The sequence below is a fragment of the Myotis nattereri genome (assembly GCF_964212035.1).
Source record: "Myotis nattereri genome assembly, chromosome: 1".
NCBI lineage: Eukaryota > Metazoa > Chordata > Mammalia > Chiroptera > Vespertilionidae > Myotis > Myotis nattereri.
In genome coordinates this window covers 202560734-202584570 of record NC_138075.1, presented here as the reverse complement: position 1 = coordinate 202584570, position 23837 = coordinate 202560734, and the positions used below count along the sequence as shown (strand labels likewise).

Here is a 23837-nt window from a genome sequence, read left to right as displayed (position 1 = left end):
GGGTGTGGGGGTGCAGGAAGAGAGTGGACAAAAAATTGTACACCTATGGATGAGGACAGTGGGAGGGGTAAGGGCAGAGGGTAGGGTGGGAACTAGGTGGAGGAGAGCTATGGGGGGATAAAAAGAGGAACAACTGTAATAATCTGAACAATAAAGATTTAATTAAAAAACAAAAACAAAAAAAATAGAATGATAAAAAAACGTTATCCAATATTCTAATTTAGTAAACTTCCTAACAATCTGTACATTCCTTTAAAAACTCTTTAAAAAATAATTTTGTTCTTAAAACACCTATAATGGACTGTTTTCTTCAACTTAATTCTGATTAACATAGTACCAAAGGTTTACTCTATAAAAATAATTATTTATAATTTTATTTATGACATAGAAAACTTGAATGCCCTTTAAACTATTGCACAACTCATATAAGATGAATACCCTTCACATTCCTGTATATTTTCTTCTATAATTGTCTGCAATAATTCTAATTCTTTTGAAGTTAAAAATCAAACTCAATTTATGTAAACTTTACTGCTTTGAGTAATTGTCTTCTTCAGGCATTGACTTTTTAAGTAGTTCCATATTTTAGAAATGAGCACAATGTTTATAGAGATATTTGCAGGTTTTCCATGAATAGGTAATTACAAATGAAGTGTGTGTGTGTTTAATACCAAATACTAACATGATGGCCACAGCTGCATACTACTATATGCAATCTGAAAACATTTCCTAGGCACTCATCTCTTAGTAAGAAGATTTTGTTTTGTTATTCAATTGAGTTATAGAAGGTACAACTCTTATAGACAATGATGATAGATTGAATGTTTTGGTATCATCAAGCTTTTGAGCTTTCAAGTAAATCTGGCTGAAGTCTATTGCCAAGATTACTTTTGAGGGACTTATTCACTCAGGAAATCTGTTACTCCATACCATTTATTGAGCATCTATAATAATAAAAGGGTAATATGTTAATTAGCCCAGACATCTTCCAGACGTCATTCCGGACATCCTTCTTGATTAAGAGCTGGGAGAAGCCAGTCAGGTCCCCGGTGCCTGCAACAGCCTGAGGAGGGAAGCCTGGGTCCAAGGTGCTGGAGGGAAGCTGGTGCCAGCAACCAGGGGGAAGGAAGGCCTACTCTTGCATGAATTTTTGTGCATCAGGCCTCTAGTTTAGTATAAGCAGAGAACTGAAGTCTGTAATAGAGCATAGGAAAATCAGTTAATGCAACATTTTGTGAAATGGTGACACTTATTTGCCCAAGATATTTTATATGACTGAAGTTACATCAATAAAATTAATCAAACACCCTAAGAGATGGGATCTGAGAGCAACAACTTGTCTCAGTTTCCCTAGTTACCTTCCCTAGTGCTCTGCCACAGAACATAGTTTCACCTTGAATTTTAAACACGAAATCAATTTATATTAATATAAATTCAGGGCAAGAGAATTGTAGAATAACTGTGTAATATAATGGAAATACCATGGAATTTGAAATTCAAAATAATAAAACTGTGATATTAGGCAAGTTAATTAGCCTTGGTGCAAAAGAAATTTTCTAGAAGGAGATACAGTTACATGTTGGAAACAAGAAAGAAACATTAAGGAACATGGGGGATAGACTAAGAAGATTTAAAATACATTTAATGGGCATTCAGGAACAAGAGAAGAGACAGGATAGAGCAGAAAGAACATTATTGAAAAACTAGAAGCCCGGTGCACGGGTTCGTGCACCGGTGGGGTTCCTCGGCCTGGCCTGTGCCCCCTCACAATCTGGGACCCTTTGGGGGATGTTGGAGAGCCAGTTTTGGCCCGATTCCCGCAGGCCAGGCCAAGGGACCTCACTGGTGCATGTATCTGTGCACCAGGCCTGTAGTATGCATATAAGATCTTTGGTTAATCTCTTCCCAACCTCCCTCCTCCCCTTCCCTCTGAGATTCATCAGTCTGTTCCATGTTTCCATGCCTGTGGTTTCCGCTCCTGCATTGAGCATCTGCCCCCTGATGGTCAGTGTGCATCATAGCTACCGGTAGATGGACTGGTCGGCTGGTTGGCTATTCGCTTAGGCTTTTATATCTATAATAATAACAGTGTAATATGCTAATTAGACCAGACATTCTTCTGGACAACCTTCCAGACGAAGTCAGGGCTGCGAGGGAAGCCCAGGTCCCAGATGCCTGCCGGCAGCTAGAGGGAAGCACAGGTCCCGGGTGCTGGAAGGAAACCCGGGTCCAGGTGCCAGAGGGAAGCCAGTGCGGCAGCCAGAGGAAGGAAGGCCTACTCTTGGACAAATTTCATGCATTGGGCCTCTAGTATATAGATATGATGACTGAGAATTTTCCATACTTGATTACAAAAACAATCCACAAATTAAAATATTCTCACTGAATTTCAATCAAAAGCTTTGTAAAAGATGGGCATAATGCCTGCCATTGAAATATTATAGACTAATGGGGTAAACAAATATTGAGTAAGTGTGGGCAGTATAGGAGCCCGATGATCAACACAGGAACATGCAATTATGTTTTCCACAAGGGTGACTTGGAACGTCATACACAGCCTAGGTTAGGGGAGGGCTATGGAAAGGGCCCTAGCTTCACTGTATAAACAGGCCAGAGATGCAACAGGACTTCTCCCCTATAATACAATGCCTGTTAGTGGGCTAGCTGAGAAGGGCAAACAAGAAACTATGTGGAACCCAATTTTTCCCTATATAAGTTTACAAAGTTTTATGAGAGTTCATCTATGGTATACTCAAATCAAATAATAAACTATAAGTTATTATCTAGTGTTTCAGTTCTATTGTTATAAAAATATAAGCAATAGCTACATAAAATTTAAAGTACTAATTGATGTTCAATATTACAGAAATTATAATAATATATGCTTAAAATGAGTCATTCATGGTGACATCTTGTATAAACAGAACTTCATTCTTCTGAGCAACTAGAGAAATTATAAAATACTGCTTTCAGAAATTAGTACTGTACTACCTTAAAATATGCTAATCAAATAAGTAAAGTTTATATTAAATATGTTAGATCTGACTACTATTCCTATGATATAAAAAGTACCCTAATTATAACCTATGAATAAAAAGCAGCAATATAATAAATGCACATTTAGCTATTTAAATTAATATTAAGGGAAATAAATTATAGTTTTTGAAAATATGGAAGACTAAGTGTTCAAATCTTTTTAAAAAACATTTTATTGATTTTTAAGAGAAAGGGAGAGAGAGAGAAACTTGGATGTGGGAGCAAAGCATCTATCAGTAACCTCCAGCATGCCCCCTGCTGGTGACGAAGGCCACAACCTGGGCATGTGCCCTGACCAGGAATCAAAATGGCATCCCTTTCAGTGCAAGGACATCCAACCAACTGAGCCACAACAGCCAGGGCAAGTTTCAATCTTGATTGCAGGTTCGTGATACTCAAATTCAAAGACTGATTATTTTAATCTTCTGCTATTGTCTGCTGCAACTCTATGACTAAAATAATATTCTATTCACTTCTCATTACTTGATTTCATTTTATTTATTTTATCTCACATTAGTGTGTCCCAGCATGTACTGTGAGCACAATAGGTGAGGAAGGTGAGGAAGCTGTAGCTCCATTGTTGGTCATCAATAGGGACTCCACCTCCCTCATTTACAGCATGTGCTTCAATTCCATTCCACTTCTCATCTCTTCACCCTCTTGTTCTGGCCTTGTTCTTGCAGTTTGAATGTGTTGATTGTCCTTGCCCTAGAATATATTTCTTGCCAGAATACTTTATGTTTGACATTAAGCTTTAATCTCTTTCCAGTAACAGAGAGTAAAACTGGAGTTACTAGAAGCTAGGCTATGATAAGAAAACGAAGATGAAAAAATTGAGTGGTGGTTGCCAGAGGCTGGTGGGAGAGGCTGAGGGGTCATGGGGAATTATTGTTTACTAGAGGCTTGTTGCACGAATTCATGCACAGGTGGAGTCCCTCCGTGTAGCCTGCGGGGATTGGACCCTAGCTTGCACCCCCAGGCTCTCAGCCCCGCAACCTCTCCTGGTACCATGCCTTGGACTGGTGCCGCCCCTTCACCTGCTCCACCATCCCTCCTGCGTGGTGATTGATAGGGGCCAAGGCTCCCCGCCCAGCTCCCTCAGTGCTTGGGAGCCAGGTGGTAGCCCTACCTCCTGCTGTCTGCAGGGCAATCAGCGGGGCGATTGGGCCCCCTCTAGCACTTGCCTTAGCCTGGCATCACTGACTCACCTGCTCCACCATCCCACTGTGGTCCGGCTCTCATCAGGGCCCACTGGGGCCAGCAATGCCTCCACTGCTGCCCTCTGCCAGCGCTGTGTCACTGATGCCCACCGTGTTTTGCGCCACCCCCTGGTGGTCAGTGCATGCCACAGTGAACGGTCAAACTCCTGGTTGAGGGGAAATTTTTCATATTAGGCTTTTATTATTTAGTTCAGTTTTACAAAATGAAGAGAGTTCTGGGATGGATGTTGGTGATGGTTGCACAACAATGTGGATGTACTTAATACCACTGAATTGTATCCTTAAAAGTGGTTAAGACAATAAATTTTATGTTATATATATTTTGCCAGTTTTTAGAAATGAAAAAAAACGGACAGCAATAGAATATTTATTTCCCATAGATTGTGATGAAAACATCATCCATTTACGTTCTTTCAATAAAGTACACTTTTGTCTAATAGAATATAATTCTGATACATTTCTTTAGAGATAAAAAAAATTGTCTTCTAAGAGAACTCCACATCTTAATCATGACTCAGTTACCTGAGCCACCAATCACCTCCACTTATTGAGGGACTGTGCTGACAGGGGCAATTATTAGCATAGTAAAGTAGATGGCCTGTCATCCCAATGTAAACAAAGCATGAGTAATTTTAATAAGAGATGAATATAGCAAAATCTATAAAATATCTGTGTTCTTTGCTCTCCTACATGTTAATTAGTTGTGTTTTTATATTTTATACATTACACAGACAGAAATATTAACAGTTCAATTATAAATTATCTCATCCTTAAGTAGTTGAGTTGCATCAATTGGAAAATGCAATGATTAATCTGAACATTGAGAGCAAGTCTTTTTATTTTCTCCTTTTAAAAATATTTTTAAATTTTATTTTCCGTTTTGGAGTTTTTCAAAGTAAAAAAACAATCTTATTTGACTATAGTAGTCAATGTTTTGATGGATCTGCTGAACCTTGGGCATCGTTCAATGGGCACGGACTCTCCCTGCAGAGGGGTGGGCCAGCAACAGTGCTTATTTTTACTGTAGATAATACAGCTGATTCGACCCAATTGCTCCTATTTTTATTTAACTGAAAACCAAAGTAAGTCTTGTTATTCTAACATCGCTAAAGTCTGTCACCCACCCTACCTTCCCTGAGTTCTGGTGCTTTAATGTTTTGTATTGATTCCAGTTGTTTTCCTGAACAGGATGCAAGGGTGATTTCTTTCCTGTGTCCTTGTCCAGGTAGATTTGAAGAATGAAGCCAGAGACAAAAGGTGGTAGGTGATAAGGGTGGAAATTTATTAGAAGCAAGTACAGACTCCCATGTAGGTAGGGGATCCCGAAGGGGTAACCCACAAAGCCCCCTTTTCTAAGGTTTATAAAGGCTGTAGTTCTTTAATGCTCTCTTCATGCTCCCTTCTAATTGGACCCCTTCCCCACTTTGTGGTCCCATCTCTTCTAATTGGTCACTCTTTTTGCAGAATATGAGCTTCAAAGCCCCAAACCCACCTGGTGCCTCCCTCTTTCTCTCCCCCTTATCTTGTAACACTTCTCTTAACGCCTGTGAAAATCTATTTTCCTCCTTCTGCCATTTGTTGGCATTTCCCTATCCTCTGGGAAAGTATGTTTCCTTTCCCCCCATACTCCGTGAATGTACGTCTTCCTCTCCCCTTATCCTTTGGTACCTTTTTTATTTTCTGTGAATGTAAGCCTTCTGGCGGCTCCCAACCCTCATTCCTTCCCCATGGATCCTCTTTATTCCTAAGACTTCCTAAACCTGCCTATTTTATCCCTGAAATTCCTTTCAGTAGGAGACATGATATATCCTTTCCCTGAGTTCCTTTGATGCTCACATTATCTAAAAGTTGCTCTTGCTCTTAATAAAAGGGGTCAAGGCTTAGACACGGACTTTTTGTAAGTCAAATGCAACTTCCAGCATAATGCTCTACCTTAATTTCAATATTACCTCAAGTTACCTAGAAGAGTTAAATTACTAGATCGCATACCAGAATATCAAAAAGAGGAGTGTAATTACATAAAGTGAAAGTCAAAAAAAGAAAAATTAGAGAATTAGAAATATTTTCTCCTCAGGTACAGATTGAGTCGTCTGAAATGGATTTGACTTCAGATGAGCCTTAGGGTGTCCCAGTACATACCCACTGAAATCTCCTTGTAAGCTCATTTAAGGGGCAGACATCATGACTTTTAAATATTGATAAATTCTTTCATTTTTTGCCATTTTATGTGTATTTTAGTTTGGAAGGAAAGCAAGAGCAATTAAAGGCTTATATGCTTCCATTATTAGTTAACATCTTTTTAGTATTTTATATTTTAAGACACAATTTAGGAATTCTCCATAGATTATTTTATTGATTCATGGAATGAATGTTATACAATTTCAAGCCATTAAAGGAACTAGGTGTTTCACAAAAATAAATGTTCTCAGGTAAATGATCATCAAGAAATTAAGCTCCAACATGTTCACTGAAATTGTGAAATTAACATTCCAATTAAGCTATATAAAAGGCTATGCATACCATTTGTTTTAAGGTTGCAGTCAACCTTCTGGTATCTTAAGAGTGTATAAATAAAACCCCGTGTTTTTCTTTCTTATCTAGCCTCTTCAGCTTAAAAGAAGACCATTTCAAGGGAGAAAGTTATGCAGCCTAGAAAATCCACAGTTGTCCCCACTAAAACTACAAATTCAGAGATAATGCAGAAAAGGGAGAGGAAATCTTGGGAAGCAACACTCCCTCAGCCTTCTCTTTACACCCAGGAGAGATGGGTTGCCCACACCCCTCCCCCTGGTCATTTTGTTGTGTTTTCACTCACCTCCTTGATAAAAATCCCTGGCCTGCCCTGAGAGGGTCAGATGGGTTTGTGAGGACTAGGAAAAATCTCCCATCTTCCCAGGGTGCTAGCAGTCAAATAAACTCCTTTCCTTTTACCAGCACCTGTCTCATGAGTTTGGTTTTCATTGCAGCAGGCGGCAGAATCCAAGTTATTAATAAAGAACGGTTAAAAGTATTTAAAAATACCCATTTCCCACATTTCTTAAACCTAGATCAAAGTTCAATGTTGCCCTAGCTCAGCGGTTCTCAACCTGTGGGTCGCAACCCCTTTGGGGGTCGAACGACCCTTTCACAGGGGTCGCCTAAGACCACTGAAAACACATATATAATTACATATTGTTTTTGTGATTAAACACTATGCTTTAATTATGTTCAATTTGTAACAATGAAAATACATCCTGCATGTCAGACATTTACATGACGATTCATAACAGTAGCAAAATTACAGTTATGAAGTAGCCACGAAAATAATTTTACGTTTGGGGGTCACCACAACATGAGGACCTGTATTAAAGGGTTGCTGCATTAAGAAGGTTGAGAACCACTGCCCTAGCTGGTTTGGCTCAGTGGGTAGAATGTTGGCCTGAGGACTGAAAGGTCCCAGGTTCGATTCATGTCAAGGGCACATGTCCAGGTTGTGGGCTTGATCCCCAGTGGGGGACTTCCAGGAGGCAGCTGATCCATGATTCTCTCTCATCATAGTTGTATCTATCTCACCCTCCCTGTCCCTTCCTCTCTGAAATCAATAAAAATATATTTTAAAAAAAGAAGTTAAGAAACAACATTTCAAATCAAAAGTCACATTTATAGTAAATTCAAGTCTTGTAAGCAAACATGCAATGATTAAAGTACAAAAAACACAATTTTCAGATCAAATATATTTAAATTAATTTTAATAAGTACAAAAAGATAATGTTTAGCATTAATTTGCATGTGATTAATCAGGAATTTTTTAAATAGCAAGCATAATGACACATTCAATAAAGGTCAAATTATCTTACATACATAAAAAATAGCGACTTTTCCCAATTACAACAAGGTCACAAATTACAAATATTATTAGCTCCTGAATGATTTCCTAAAACTGGAAAACCTACCATACAAGGATACCATCACCCCAAAATTTTCAAGTTTCACCTAATGTGACTATTTAATGTTTACAATTAGAACTTTATCATGCATTCTTTATGCATATACTTTTTTTTTATCAACTTGTACCAAGGGAAAATATTTTAGTCTTTTTTTTTGTTTTGCCTTGTTTTTCTAATGTAGCAACAAATATGAAGCTTTTTATAGTTTCCATGTATGCCACCTCTACGAAAAATATTTCATCATAGTCATGTTACTCAGTTTGGAGCACACCAAACCAGATTACATTTGTTCAGAAAAATCTTGAAAAAAAAAATTGGATACAAACAAACTTGAAATCAACTATGGAGCAGGCACCCAAGATCAACAACAAACAATCAAAGACTTACTCATAGATGGTCAAGTTTAATTCATGAATATTGTAGCTCAAAGTTCAACTTCCCTTAGGCCTTTCTAATTACACATTAAACTTCTTTACACATTATGCTGGGCATAAAACACAAGTGCTTCCACTACTGTGTTGAATATTTTAAATATAAATTGTGAATGAATCCATGAGGCATCATTCCTAAAGTAATTCTATTTAACTGCTTTGTTTTCCTTCCCTAGGACCAATCGTTTGCACAAATACACTTTGTTGGAGGTACTTATTTATCCAGGCTTGCATCTGGCAGCATGTTGTGGTAAAGTTGGTCTGAAACTAAGCATGAAAAACTCCAATTTTCACACCAACCAAGCTAATTCAACACTTAGATTCCCTGCACTGGCATTTATTTTTGGTCAGTTTAGGCTTCCTCCTATTTATGATAGTTTGTAAGAACTTGTTTGATGAAATCAACACATAACATTTGAAGTCCAGTGGATTTAAATGCCATGAAACCATCAATATGATCAATAAAAACCTCTCCAATCCCTTACAAAACCGGCATAAAAGAGAAGAACATAAAGAAGGAAGTGTTTCTTTTGTGTGTTTAATCAACTTTAAGCATTTTGTTATACATTATAAGTACATATGGGTCAAAACAGAAAAATATAATGTATTCCCAAACTCTGAACTGTAACCGATGTTAGTAAACAGCTATTTTCACAAAAGTAGGTTCTTGGTTGCCGTGAAGTTCACTTTTAGTTTTGCTTGATTTTACTGTGTAGAGAGCAGATAGTGGCCTTCTTATTGGATTGATGCTCCCCAAAATATATGAATATAAAGTTGAGTTAAAGCAAAAAAAATATATAGCTTTTTTTTACTTTGCCTGAAATATATGTTAGAGTGGCATGTTAGTGTACTATATAGAAAATTTAAGCTTCCACACCTTTAAGAATCACACAGTGATTACGGTAGTTGTGAGGACTGAATGAGCAATAACTTTGACTAGCATGCAATGATAGCATGTGCTTTTAGATGAACTCTCTATAATAATATGCTTAGAACTGTTTCAATTTAAAAAGGTGTGCAACTAACCAGTAGTGAATGTAGATGACTTGCTACCTGCAAATGAACAACCAGATGTTTAACTAAATGGAAGCTTTCACAAACCTCCACTGAGAAACTTGAAGTTAAAATATTTTTTTTCTATTATAATTTACAAGCAGAATTGTGATATCATGGTTAATTTAATGGCTCAAAAGAACCAAATAGAAGTGTATCAGAAAAAAATGGTTATTCCTTTATAAGAAGGCTATTTCTAGCCATTTCTATAGCTCAACTAAATTCCAATTAATAAGTTTATTACAGATCTACTTAAAAAGCTAATCTATTGGTTAAGTGAATTGATAGTTTAATTAGAGCTACATTTGTGATTGGATCCATTAATAAAATAAATTGTTTATATTTCATAGGTTTGTCTAAACTTCTCAAAATATCATTTCATAACTGGGAAATACATGCACACACATACACACACATGTACATGCACACACTTATAATCAAAGTTAAGACCTAAAGGTTCTTTGGGGCTATTGCTCTAAACTGAAACATAAATATGTTGTTCACACCTACTGGCAATATTAATTGATGTAATGCATTAAATACAACACAGAGGGGATGATCTGAAGTGGGGTATATAATTACATATATATAAGAAAATGCTGTCTATGTAAAAAATATTTCAACCAAATAAAATTGAGAACAGTGGTCTAAATAAGTTGGAAAGTTAAGAATTTTAAGGAAATAACATGATATAAAATTCTTATAAGAAGTAGATATTGAATAATTTATTGAATGTCACCTTCTCCAAATACCTTTTACATGAACTTGATCTATTTCAGGGTTTTAATCATGGTGCATACCTTGATAGAATCATGACTGTTAGGTATTTCAATATATACTTATGCATGTATAATTTCTCCTCTTTATTAGGAAGTTAAAAAGAGAAAATGCTTCACATAGTTTAATTAGTAACAACTCATTATTCTGGTGGCATTCTCTCTTCTTTTCTTGTTTTAGAGACCCTAAATTTGTCTTTGATAAAACTATGAGTGCTTAACACGAATGGAAAATATGATTACTTTTACATAATGTTGACAAAACAAGATTATAAATATTAAAAATATTTATTAAATAGTGAATTTAATTTTTAAAGCATGCATAGAAGCAAATATCATAATTTGTCTTTTCCATGTCGTTATTAGTGATTTAGATACAATGTCTTTGGTTCCCAAGCAGACAGTCAAAACTGCATCGTTTGCAATTTAATTTTTATGATTATGTATATTTTGGATTAATAAAAGGGAAGCTCAAGGTGCCTATGCAACCCCAATTAAAAGGAAAATAAGTGCAATACAGAGTAGCAATGGGCCAGCTCATGATTCCTTTGAAATTCTGAATATTTTTATATGAAAAAAATCAGGCAATTGCTCCAAAATATGCTGATAAATGTAGAAATGCCAGAAGGCTAATACCAGAAGCAACCTGTGTAACAAACCTACCAATATGACCTCAGATTTCAATTTAAGCAATAAACATTTTAGTGTTTCACGGGCACTAGTTGAAAAAAATTCTTAATAGATGCCTGAAGAACCATGACTTTGCAGGAGGTGACCTAAGCTACTTCCCTTGTAACTCCCAATAGAATGATAAGAGGCCAGGCCAGAGTCCACTATCCACTGAATCCATAGAGCTTGGGTGTCCATTGGAATCTATGATATTATAGCAGAATTCTGTGCCCTTGGCCAGGAATATAAAAAGAGCCACATCATAAACATGTGAAAAGTATGAGTGAAATAAGGGTTTCTGTGTTCTTTTTAAATAAAGTATGAACCATTTAAGGAAATGTGGCTCAAGGGCATCAGTTATCCAAACCTGAGATAAATTCAAAATACAGAGATTCCCTGAAAAGACTACTAAATATTTATTGACACTTAAAAATCACTGAAGGTTAAAAATAACATTAAATGGTTATATTAATTCCATTTTTATATTTAAAAAACCTAGGAGCATGGAAGGGAGAAAAGAAACAGTTACCATCTTAGCACACTAGCGATCTCATAGGCAAGTAAGCAACTCTCAGTGCTAAATTGATTTCTATGTTCCGTTTAGTCGTTTATTTTAAGTCTTTCTAAGAATGAGATGTACTTTACTTTTTAACTCAGTTCTGTGGATATGACGTGAGTGGTAGTAACAGCCTTCCCATTGTATAACACATAGTTGGAGGTAAAAAATATTTGTTGAGCAATTAGCTGAATCAGAGCAGTAGCTATACAAAAATGAGATTTTATTTCCATACATGTACATGTATTTGTCTACATTTTGTATATTCTGTAACCCATTACATTAACGTACAACTACATAAAATAAGCATAATGTTATGAACCAAAGAGAACACATACTATATTTAAAATGTTTCCCCCCAAAATAGTCATTTTAATATGCCACTTCTAATTTGTATTTTAAAGTGGTTTATGGAAGAGAGAATAACTGTGAAGATGATGGTTTTATAATTTAAAGTCCTTCTTCCGTGGAGCAACCTCCTTCTCTCCAGCAAGATCAAAGGCTCTCCTTGGTTTATCTAAACTTTAAAAGATTAAACAATTTGTGAAAAATTTACTGAAGTTAGAGAAATAATAGGAAATCCTGACCATAAACTTTAAACTGCCAGGTTGTCATCAGGCTCAAATAAGATTTTAACAATTGAAACAAAAAATCAAATAACAATAATTGTAACTTTTCTGGTCAATCTACAATTAATTTTAATAAAATGGATGCCATCAAATGCAGGTTCAATCCTTTGCTGAAGATGTAGACGAGTCTTTTCTTATGTCCTGCAGAAACAGCCATTTACATATCTACATATTTTTAAATGTATGATTTATAGTCAGACATTAAAGGGCCAGTGCAGAACTTAAAAGGACAATATTTTTAAGGTGTCTAATAATGGCATATCATACAAAGCATTTTTATTGCTTGCTTTCAGACATTCTGGGACTATTGCACACTTCCCTAAACTACATAAAAGAGTTATGCTATATTTAAATGTGGAAGAAAATAGGATATCTTCCATTTCAATGTATACACAAAGTGCACATTTTAAAACTATTTAGATAAAAAATAAGGTGTTTCTGAAATGGGATTAAAGAAATACATATATTGGCTCATATAATACTTTTCTTTTATTAAGGACTAGCGGCCCAATGCATGAAATTTATGCAAGAGTATGCCTTCCTTCCCCCGGCTGCCAGCACCAGCTTCCCCCGGCTGGCACCCGGGACCCGGGCTTCCCTTGCAGCCCTGGCTTCATCCAGAAGGTCTTCTGGAAGGACGTCCAGGCTAATTAGCATATTACTCTTTTTGTATTATAGATGATAGATTGCATTTTGTGAGAGAATGTTTACTGTCAAGGCTGTCTTCAGGGTGAATTCTGTTAAACAGATGCATTTGTGACCTTGGTAATAAGATAACCATGCAAAGCACATAATAAAAACCACACTAAAATGAAGAAAACATAAAACATTTTAGACTAGGCAAAGGGATAGCAGTTTTTGTGCCTTTGCTTACTTCAATAAGATAATATTTTACTGATTTTATGAATGTATCTATTTATGCACTATTCTGAAATACTGTACAAAATTGCAAGAAATGCCACTATTTGACTACTGATGTTGCTACAAAAACACCATCATATCTACTAGTAAAAGTCAACTAATAACTGCTAATGTGTATGTGAATCAAAAGGATTTTAAGTTTGCCAAAAACATTGAATCCAGGCATAGGACACAATTGTTACCTTCTATTAACATGTTTGAGGGGCATAAAGAGCATTTTTTTTGAATATTAGAAGAAAAATAAAATTCATCCATAAATAATTATATAAAGTAGAAAAATTTAGTTTTTAATTTAGCCACTTGTTTGTGTATGTGTTCTAAGGTAGCTAATTGTGTGTGTGTGTGTGTGTGTGTGTGTGTGTTATGTGTGTGCGTATGAACTGATTTGCGATCTTGGTGATGCTTTGAAGTTGCAGTTTAAAAATGTTCAACTCTTACCAAAACCTCTCCCGGTATACAAAGCTGTTGTAAATTTGAGTCAGTGAAATTTAAAGTTGCAATTTACAAAAGCAGATTTACGTTGAATTCTTATCTGAGAGTGCTGCTTTCAAGACAGAAGAAATGTGCCAACTCACTGCCCTTTCCATTGTAATTGGTGGCTTCTGAGTCCTGATGAAAAGAAGCCTTAAGGCAGAATTTGCAGTAAACAGGAAAGAAGAGAATCATGTAAGTGTTCACCCACATATCTATATTCTGTGACACTGTGAGTTCTCAGTGGTGGGAGTTTCTGGCACAATTTTCTACTCCAATATGAAAGCTGCTCCACAGCAGCCAAACGGGGTGCTTTTTCCAGTCTCCAGCACCGAGAAAATTGAGCTGATCAATTTCAAAACAACACATACCTGGAAAGAGTAAGACACATTTTTATTTTACTTTTTCAAACAATTTAAGAGAGTTTCCAATGATTAAAATGACCATAAGGATTTCCATTATGACTTTCAAATAAACTCTGATGCTAAAAATGTAATGACCATGGCATTCTGATAGTCACTAAATTCTAGGCATCCAGATCGGTGTTACTCGTAATTATTTGGGCTTGTCATGCTATCATATGTACATGGCTATAGATACTATAGAGAGGAATTAAAAGCTGATGTCAAATCTCTAGTGTTCCTTCTAATGTGTGCTAAGCTTCCAATTATGCTAGGAGGGATTTTGACCACCCAAGAAGGGACTGAAGTTGCTGATATGAGGTTCTGTTATTTAGAAGAATTGATCCTGGAATTACAATGTTATCTTACATTACAGTTAAGCAACAGTAGAAAAACACTTCTATATAAGACCCAAGTCAAAAAAAGTTCATAAAGTGTGGTAGAGGGTCTCCAGTTTCATCGCTGTTACAAGAGGAAATAAATCAGGTCGTCTGAAATCCATCTTAAGCCAGTTCCTAGGGTAAGTCATGATTTGGGCACGAGGTACTTTCTGCCTACAGTTCCACGCTGTAGCAAATTCATGTCTCCTTGAAAGGTGTACGGTTAAGCTATATCACTATATACATACTGTACATGTTGGTTCACCAATTAGCAGTTATTAGTCAGACTGTACAGAGCAAAACAAACTGAGCTTCATGGTGCTACGCATCCCAAAGTTAACCTGTGCCTACACTCAAGGACTGACCCCTAAAACAGGTTCCCTGTTTAAATATGTAGCCCAGTAAACCAGATTAAAGGTACCAAACAAAACTGGGAAGACTATTCTAGACATTCTGTCAATTTTGCTAACACTGTTGAAGGTTTTCTTGGCTTCGGCTGGCTTGTTCTCCGGCTTCTTGTTGGGTTCTGGCGTGGCTGCGCTCTTGGAGATGGTGGAGAGAACTGGGTCTTTTGAAAGATTCGGGGCATAATTGGCAACAGCCACTGCATAGGCGTTGTTCTGGATCATGACAGAGGCTTTCTCTTTTTTCTATTGAAAAACACAAGAATTAACAGAACGTGGGTTGAGCCTGTCTCTTAACACTTTCCAAACTTCAGTTCAAATTGTGAAGAAGAGTATTTTGATAAACATCATTATCCGCCAGAAATAAAGGATGTAGGGTAAACAAAAGAAGTTTATAAAGTCCTAAAACCATGAAGGTGAGGATGCCCTCCGAATAAGATCAATGGTACCATTTTCCTGGAGAGCCATGTTTTGTTCCCATTGAAACAGTAACACACAACTGTAATACATGACACAACAATTTTGACTACGATAAGGAACTCACATATTTGTTGAATGAGTGAGTGAGTGAGTGACTAAGTGAAATGCAAAAATATTTCAACAAGGGGGATGATCATTTACAATGAGTGATTTCAGATTCTGAATAAAGAAATTTAATTTCTTTAACTTGATAGCAGGATTTCCTCCCTTCATGTCACACTCAAACACCAGTGCTTCACTCAGATGGTAAAAAATTGTAACCATATGTAGGTGGCAGTGTAATGAACACTAAAAACATAAGGAGGAAGATGAAATACAAACTTTTTATTTTATTTTTGCTAGATTATCCACAACCTGTTTCTCCTCATAATCCCCAGTTCAGCTCTCATGATTCCAGTCGGGGTCACTGTTAACTCCTGCCTGGATGAATGGACATTCCTGTACACTCTCCAGCCCGGAGTGACCTTGTCCAACCATTAGACATACTCTGGCCACAGGGATTTTTTAAAAAGACATAAATGGGATCATGTCACTCTTCTGCCTAAATCTCTTTAGTATTATATCTTGGAACTTGCAGTAAAATCAACACTTCTTACCAAGGCCTTTTTTCTTTTGCTTATGATATACAAGTCCACGAAAATAGCTTCCGTTTTTAGAATATTTCCTTGTTTGGTGCCTCTGGCCCTGCTACTTCTACAGCCTCATTCCTTCCATTCATCCTGATTTTCACATGATCCATTCCCTCTCCACTGTGGATCTTGGTTGAAATGTCATTTCCTCAGAAAGGCATTCCTTAACTACTCGACCAGAGTCCTTGTTCCCATGTAAGCTCTTTCATCACACTCAGCTTATTTTATCCACATCATGATATTTTTCACAATGTGTAAATTCCTTCTTTAGTTGTGTGATTATTTTATTGGCACATAATATGTAGCTGAATTAACAAAGCCAGAAAATATCAACAGTGTTTACCAGCATTTTTATATTAATATAAATGTATTGTTAGTTATTAAAATGCAAATAAAATGGAGCCAGCAATGAATTATACAAAATAGTGAATAGTGTAAATCAACAGACTTAGAGGACCAATCGGCCTAGAACAGGATCAGTTATTTTGAATTAAAAATTCTCAAAATATTTGCGTAAAATAAGATCGGAAAGGGCCCCTGAAAGGACAGGAGGTTCTGAAAACAGGGCTGGATCCTCTGTCCTTCACTGGCATCTGGCTTTTCCCTCTCCTTTTCCCCGGATGAGACATTCTTCCAGACCGGGCTGGAGTAGAAGAGGAAATGGGGCGAGGGATTACGTTCTGTATCTACATACGCAGTGAAAATATAGCCTTTCTGCAGTAGTGACATTTGTAGTTACCGTGTTACAAATGGACAGTGATGGTGAGTTGATAGCCAACACTTTCCCAGCACTAGTATGTGTCAGGTTGAATGACAAGCCTAGGTGTCATCTGTGACAAACTTCACTACTGGGTAAGAAGTAAGTTCTACTATTAACCCCATGTTACAAATTCAGAAAGGGAGGCTAGAGAGGTTTCGTGACATGACCAGGCCTCGCGTTTATTAAATGGATGAAAAAGCACACAAACTTAGATGGGTGTGACTTCTAACCTCTGCTTTAAACACCATGCAATGTGAGTTTCACTCTGAGGAAGCAGTTTGAAACTTAGAAGTACTCGTTACTAAAATAGTCCAATTTATGTTACTGGGTCAATTTTCGATAAGGACTCTTAACCCACAAAATATGTAACATATGGTGTTTATATTATTTCAACTACACCTAAGCATCACTTAAAATGACATCACATTTTATTTCTAGAGAATTGGGGCCTTGAGAATATTTCTTAACATCTCCCTTCTTCAGCTTCTAGTTTGATTAAAATGGAAGTAATTACACCAAATCCATATCGAACTTTTGTGAGAATCAAATGAACTAATGTAAGTATTTGAGCCACAATGAAATACATAGTATTCAGTGGCGAGTAGTGAGAGTCATAATTCAATTACAAGCTAGATAATAATTACTGGTATATAAGATATTTAAAAATGTACTTTATATTTTTGGAAGAAAGCATAAGCACTGTACAAAGGAGCTCAAGGAAGGTTTGGTGGAAGAGAGACATTTAAGTTGGGTTAGGAATTACGGTGTACGGTTTAGACTTTAGACAAAGAAACATAACATATTCATGTTGCCTGCTACAAGGGCAGCTACCGATAGAACTCTATACTAACTCTTACCAGCACCCTTTCTGTCCCTCTTCAATTGTAAGTAACTGCACAGGTGGTACCAAAAATACGTAACAAACTCTAGAGCAGAGGCACTAACAAATCAGAACACCAGAATTCTCACTCACTGTTTCACTAGACTTCACCTACATAAGCCTACAAGTTTTTAAAACATGAAATATCCAGAAATGAATTAAGGTTACTTTCACTGCCAACCTAAATCTATATACCCTTTTGTATTCCCTAACCTGCGAATAACACCTCAAGAAAGCTAGGAACAGGGGTCCCCTGTGTCAAGTACATTTTACCCAGACTCAGCTTAGAATCACATCTGTTAAGACATAAGTTAGTCCCCTGTAAATGTGCTTCCACAGCACCCTCATGCTTGTCTCTCTGTGGCATATCTTTGTCACATCTTCTTTTTCCCCTTCCACTTGATTGCAAGCTCCTTGGAGGCACAGACTATGCAATGCGGAGCTCCTAGCAGGCTCTAAAAATGTTTGCTTAATGGTAAATGAATGGCAGGTACTAGGATGATGACTCTGATTTTATGTACATACATATACATATATAATATGTACAAACATTAGTTTTTTGTAGAATATAATCATTTTCATTAGAGTAATAGAAACAGATTTCAATAGTTTATTCTACAATTCCATTATGTAATTCTCCTGAAATTTCTCAATTTTACCATCTATAGATGTAGGAGCCTGGGAAATCAAGAAATAAGCTCAACTGTAAAAACAATGTTTGTGGGAGTTGTTTTACTGGCGATTGAAACTCATATAAGTGAGAAGGGGGATAATGTGGCTTATGAACAAAATCAGTAAATGATGTATTTTTTACACTAGTTAGGGAAAATGTAAATTATGCCACTATAAAAGTTGTTGATGTTGCTATCAAAGTGGAATGAAAAGGAAATATAACCGACATTAATTAAATTCTATTTTTAAAATGATGTTTTATAGAATTCAGGATATTCTGAGCTTATTATTTTATTGGAGTTCTGAATATATATTTAAAAGCTCAGGTCTAGACATTTTCTGACTACAGAAATCGAAATGTCTTACACCAGAGTGGCTAACCAATCTTGGCTTCCTTATAGTACTAGGTAAAATAATGTGCTAATATCTTCAGCAATTGCTCTAGCTAAAATATAGACACCTACCGGCCTGACACATAAATAAAAAGAACCACCACATAGTTTTAGAGTTGGAAAGAATCTCAAACTTGTCCCGTAGAACAAGGAGCTTTTGTAAATATAACACTACATATAATAGACTTTGGAGAAAACACCACATCTCCATAGTGGTAACTACGCTCTTTCTACATCCCATGTTGTGTTTTTACAGTCATTGTGGTGACTAGAGAGCCCATTACTTGTAAAACAGCATGCTCCCTGGCCAGACAATGGTATTAACTATCTGCTAACCCTCCTGACTAAGAAAAGTGATACTTACAGAAAATCCTTTGAAGGTTACACAGTCCATCCACTTCTCTAAGTACTCTAAAGTCTTTCCTTGGATTAAATTGGGCCATGAGAAAGCTATATATTTAGACCATATTAGCTTAGATCCTTGAAGAATTGCCTTCACTGAGTTGTATGTTAATGTAATGCCTTCAGTTTTTATTGAAGGGGACTACAAGAAACATCAATATGAAATTAATTACTGCGTTTATTGGAAAAAATGTTGACATTACTACTTGCAACAGTACCCAGTTTTCCCTGATATAAAACCCATATGATGTTGTTTTAAAAAGAGAATTCAGTGTAAGAAAATCTTTATTTTTCTGAGGGAATTGATGCTTCCATGTTTTGATGAAGGAAATATAACTACCTCCTCACCTCATGGTTTACTGTGGTAGCCAAGAAACTCAATTTGAAACTTAGTTACTCTACCTATGAACTACAGGTAATGTTTTGGCCCAGTGGTGGACAAATTGATAGTCTATTTTCCTTCATTGTGATGTCCTTCTTCTATTTATATATGATTTTATAATAATTTAAGTACATGCATTTTTCTGGTAAACTGCCTAAAATGCTTTTGGAACAAGCAGGATGTTTAAAAAAAGAAAGAAAAGAAATAAAACAACAAAAAGACTTGAAAAGTGATGTTTTTCATGAGTTGTATGAAGTGAATCACAAAATAATGACATGCCTCATATTAGTTTGGGTATTATATTGCTATGTCTCTGCTTTAATAATTTAATATCTAGTTTATTGCCAGAGAATATGCTTTGCTTTGGACAGCAAAGGACCACTGATTAAGGTTTAGAAATGGAAACCATCTCAACAGGTTAAAGTTATTTTAAAATTTTATCTCAAATTATGTGCTAAACAGTATGCGAGGAAATGGCAAAGAAAATTATGAATAAAACAAAACTCTTAGAGCATGTAACCTGCCGTCAGAAACAGATTTCTTTACAATCAATCTATAATTTGATGAAGTTACATAAAAGAATTTGTACGGGTCTGCAGAAACATTATGGAAATTAGATTTGTTTGGACAGTTTCAAGATTTAAGTAAAATCAGATGGATCTTACGTAATAAGTTAGAGTTCATTGGTTAGGGAAGGGAGGCAAGGGCATTTTAGCCAAGGAGATCAGCACATCTAATGTCCTGGAGATGTGTAGAAGCATGATGCCTGAGATGTGTGTAATGGTTGGAGGAAGAATATGAGCATGGACTTTAGATTTTTGTTTAATATTGAGTCCACCATTTGTTAGATAGGTGATCCTAAGCATGTAACTTTATTTGGCTAATCCTATATGTTCTCATTTCCAAAATGAAGATATTCCCAGGCACATAGTAGTAAGTGCCCAATAAAGAACAAACATTAATTTTCTTATCATTGATCATGCATTTAAGTAGATGAGCAAACTGTATACTTGGACCATATTAGCTTGGATGTTTGAAAGATTGCCTTCAACAATTCATTAAAGTAATGAAAAAGTAAACAAGTAGATTTCTGGTTTAGAAAGATAACTCTGAAACTAATTTAGAGGATGGATTTGAGGGAGATATGATTAAAGAGAATAAGAAATAAAGAGACTCAAACAAAAGAGAGATGGCAAGAGCATAGTCTATGAAATGTAGTTTGGAGAATGGACACCATTTAATCATTGGTTAGATGTTAAGGGAAACTTCCAAGTTTTTGGTATGTGATACTAGGTTTTGCCATGAAATGAGGTACACATGCAAAATAGAGATGGGCAGGGGAAAGATATACAAATAAATTTAGGAGGTTTATTTTTCTTTGTTGTTTCTTTCATTTATAAAAGACATGTAAACATTGAGATGTTATACTCAAGTATAAGTTGCCTAGGGAACAGGTTAGGTATGTGATCCTCGAAGTTAAAGGAGAGGCATGGACTACACTTATAGATAATTACTGTGGAAGGTAAGATAAAGGTGTGGTTGTCAATTTGATTTGTTCTACTTTGTTAATCCATGCTGTATTTATTGAGCAACAAATATATACAAAGCCCTATGCAAAGAGACAGGAATAAATGATTTATTAAAATAAGCATGATCATTGTTATCCTGAAGGAGTTGAGACATGAATATGCAATTACAGACAGTGATACTCTAATGCAAAAGAAGAGGGTACTAGACACACTTACAAAGGGATCTAATTATTTGAAGGGGAGCAAGAAATCAGGAGCTTCCTGAGGACTGGCATTTGTACTGAGGAGGAATAGGGATTGTCTATTTCGGGACAACAAAGTGCTGGACAGTTTGCTTCATGTGGCACATGTTCCTACAAATATTGTCAGTAAAACCCCTTGAAGTGAGAACACATAGTGAATAGTAAAAACTAAAACAACATAACATAAAGCCAAATGATGTCTGGGGATATACAAGAGCAGATGCTAGGGAGCCTGGATCCCTGCTGAACTCAGGCACAGAATCTCAAAGACTAGAATGAATAGTGGAGCAGCCAGATTTTGAGGGAAGGAAGTTTATATTCCAACACTCTTTAAAAAAAAAAGAAAAAGAAAAAAATATATATATATAGATTTCAGAGAGGAAGGGAGAGGGGGAGAGAGAGATAGAAACATCAATGATGAGAGAATCATTGATCGGCTGCCTCCTGCACACCCTCTACTGGGGATCAAGCCCGCAACCCGGGCATGTGTCCTTGACCGGAATCGAACCCAGGACCCTTCAGTCCACAGGCTGTTGCTCTATTCACTGAGCCAAACTGGCTAGGGCTCCAAGACTCTTTTTAAAGAGGAAAAAAAGATGAAATATTGCTGACTTGAGCGTGGAATGGAGTTCTGGAGTATAACAGTATTCAATGGGTTCCCCAATTGGGATCCATTGAGAACAATTGGAAAATTATTATCTGATCCGACAATGTAAAGGTTATAGGTCCCTTTCAGTTACAGGACAATAAATACAAAAGGAATCAGATTACAGTAGGTTGAAAATTAAATTGAAAGTGAGAACATGGCACTGTGAGCAATGCTTTCAAAAAGCTCAAATGGAGAAAAAGAGGGAAGAATCTGAGGATAGGGGAATGGGTGACCTAGGCTCTGGAGTTTTATTTCTGTATTTACGGTAAATTAAGCATAGTAAGCATCTTCATAAAATGAAAGGAAAGAGGCATTTAAAAAGAAAATATGGCTTTGAGTAAATAACTAAAAAATAATAATAATAACCATGGACCAATGTTAAGAAAGGAGCAACAAGTAAAGGGGATAAGCACTGGAGTGCAATAATTAGCCTCAGGCCAGTGGAAGGGCATTGGACGTAAGGGAAGGTTCCAGAAGAACTCAGAGAGTTGCATAATAGGTACTTTTATATGTGGAAGGATATAAAAATTTGGAGTGGATCATTTGATCCAGCACTACATTTAGATGAAGAGGGCTTTGTTGTCTAATTTCACACCTGAGGCTAAAAGTGATGTAAAATCTTGACCAAGATCACAAAACAAGGTATGTTTTGTCTTCTAAGAAGAGCCCTCAAATATAACTTGAATATGAATTGAGATTTATTTATTTAACTTTAAAGATCATCAGAGCACAATCTACAAGTACACTATATTAAATACACATTTCTTATTTTTAAACACATAACATTGATATATATGCCTCAGTGATTATTTTTTATGAGGCAAATTAATACTTGCCAGCTAACAAATTTTCAAGAAGTTTTCATATACTTTTCAGATACTTTGGCAGATACCGTACTTTAACTGCATTTGTTCATGATTATGAAAGCAGAGAACCGCCAGTCTGATTAGAATAAAAGGATACCGATATATGGTCTGTGGCTTAATACTATTTCCAGAAAATTATTCTTTTTTACTTAAAAATTAATCTAAAGAAAACTAAAGCAGAGGTAGACTGCACTGATTTTTTTTTTTAAGGAAGATGGTAGGCTACTCTACTTCATTTTCCTCCAGGTCTAAGGAAATGTTTATTTCCAAGGTAAGTTTAGGAAACACTTCCCAAAATTCATTTGGATCATGAAATTGGATTGAGTACCCATTTGTAAATTCACCAATGTAAAGTTTTGAAACTTTTCCATGAAGGAAAAGCATTCTTCTCATTAATATTGCATTGCCAGATTTAAAATCAGAAACTCATTCATTTTTTATTCAACAGAAATTTCTGAAGTACCTGCACTGTGCTTGGCACTCTAGCTGTGAATGAGTAAATAAAAACAAGCAATGTGCCTGATGTAATGTTCCCACTGAATTAACCCCTAAACTTGAACCTCTGGGAACTGAAATAATAGAAACCTTATTAGTTGTTTTCCTGCATATTAGGTCGTAATATCAATTATTTGGACCTAGTCTTGTTTTCATTATGTGTGATCTGATATGTGGGTATACTTAAATCCAGTATTCATAACTCGTAGGTTATTGCATTTAAAATGCATTATTAAGAATGTGTTTTTTTGCATAAATAAGTACTTCTATTTTCCAAGTTCAGGGGTTTAGAAGGCATGTTATTTGATTTGCCAAATCACAATGCCAACTTGATTGGCACCCTCATAGCATTGAAATATAATATATCAATAAATTTCTGTATGGGACATTTATACCACAAACCATTGTTTATCATTTGTGACACACTCCCAAATAACTAACATTTTATCTTTAAAATTATGCTAGTATGAAAGTGCATATGTAACTAATATAACTAAAAAGATGTAATTTCACAGATAACAATGAAAAAGCAGTATACTACATGGGGAATGAAAACACAAATCAACAATAAAACGTAATGGAAATG

General features: G+C 36.0%; 1 protein-coding gene across 1 annotated transcript in view; it reads right to left on the bottom strand.

The window, feature by feature from the left end:
• Positions 1-13447: 13447 nt before the first annotated feature.
• GABRA2 (gamma-aminobutyric acid type A receptor subunit alpha2) overlaps positions 13448-23837 on the bottom strand; it is a 108310-nt gene continuing 97920 nt past the window's right edge. The window contains exon 9 of the mRNA XM_081101970.1: positions 13448-15119. Coding sequence (XP_080958096.1) covers positions 14823-15119 — 297 coding nt within the window. The 3' untranslated portion in view covers positions 13448-14822. The remainder of the gene's footprint in view (positions 15120-23837) is intronic.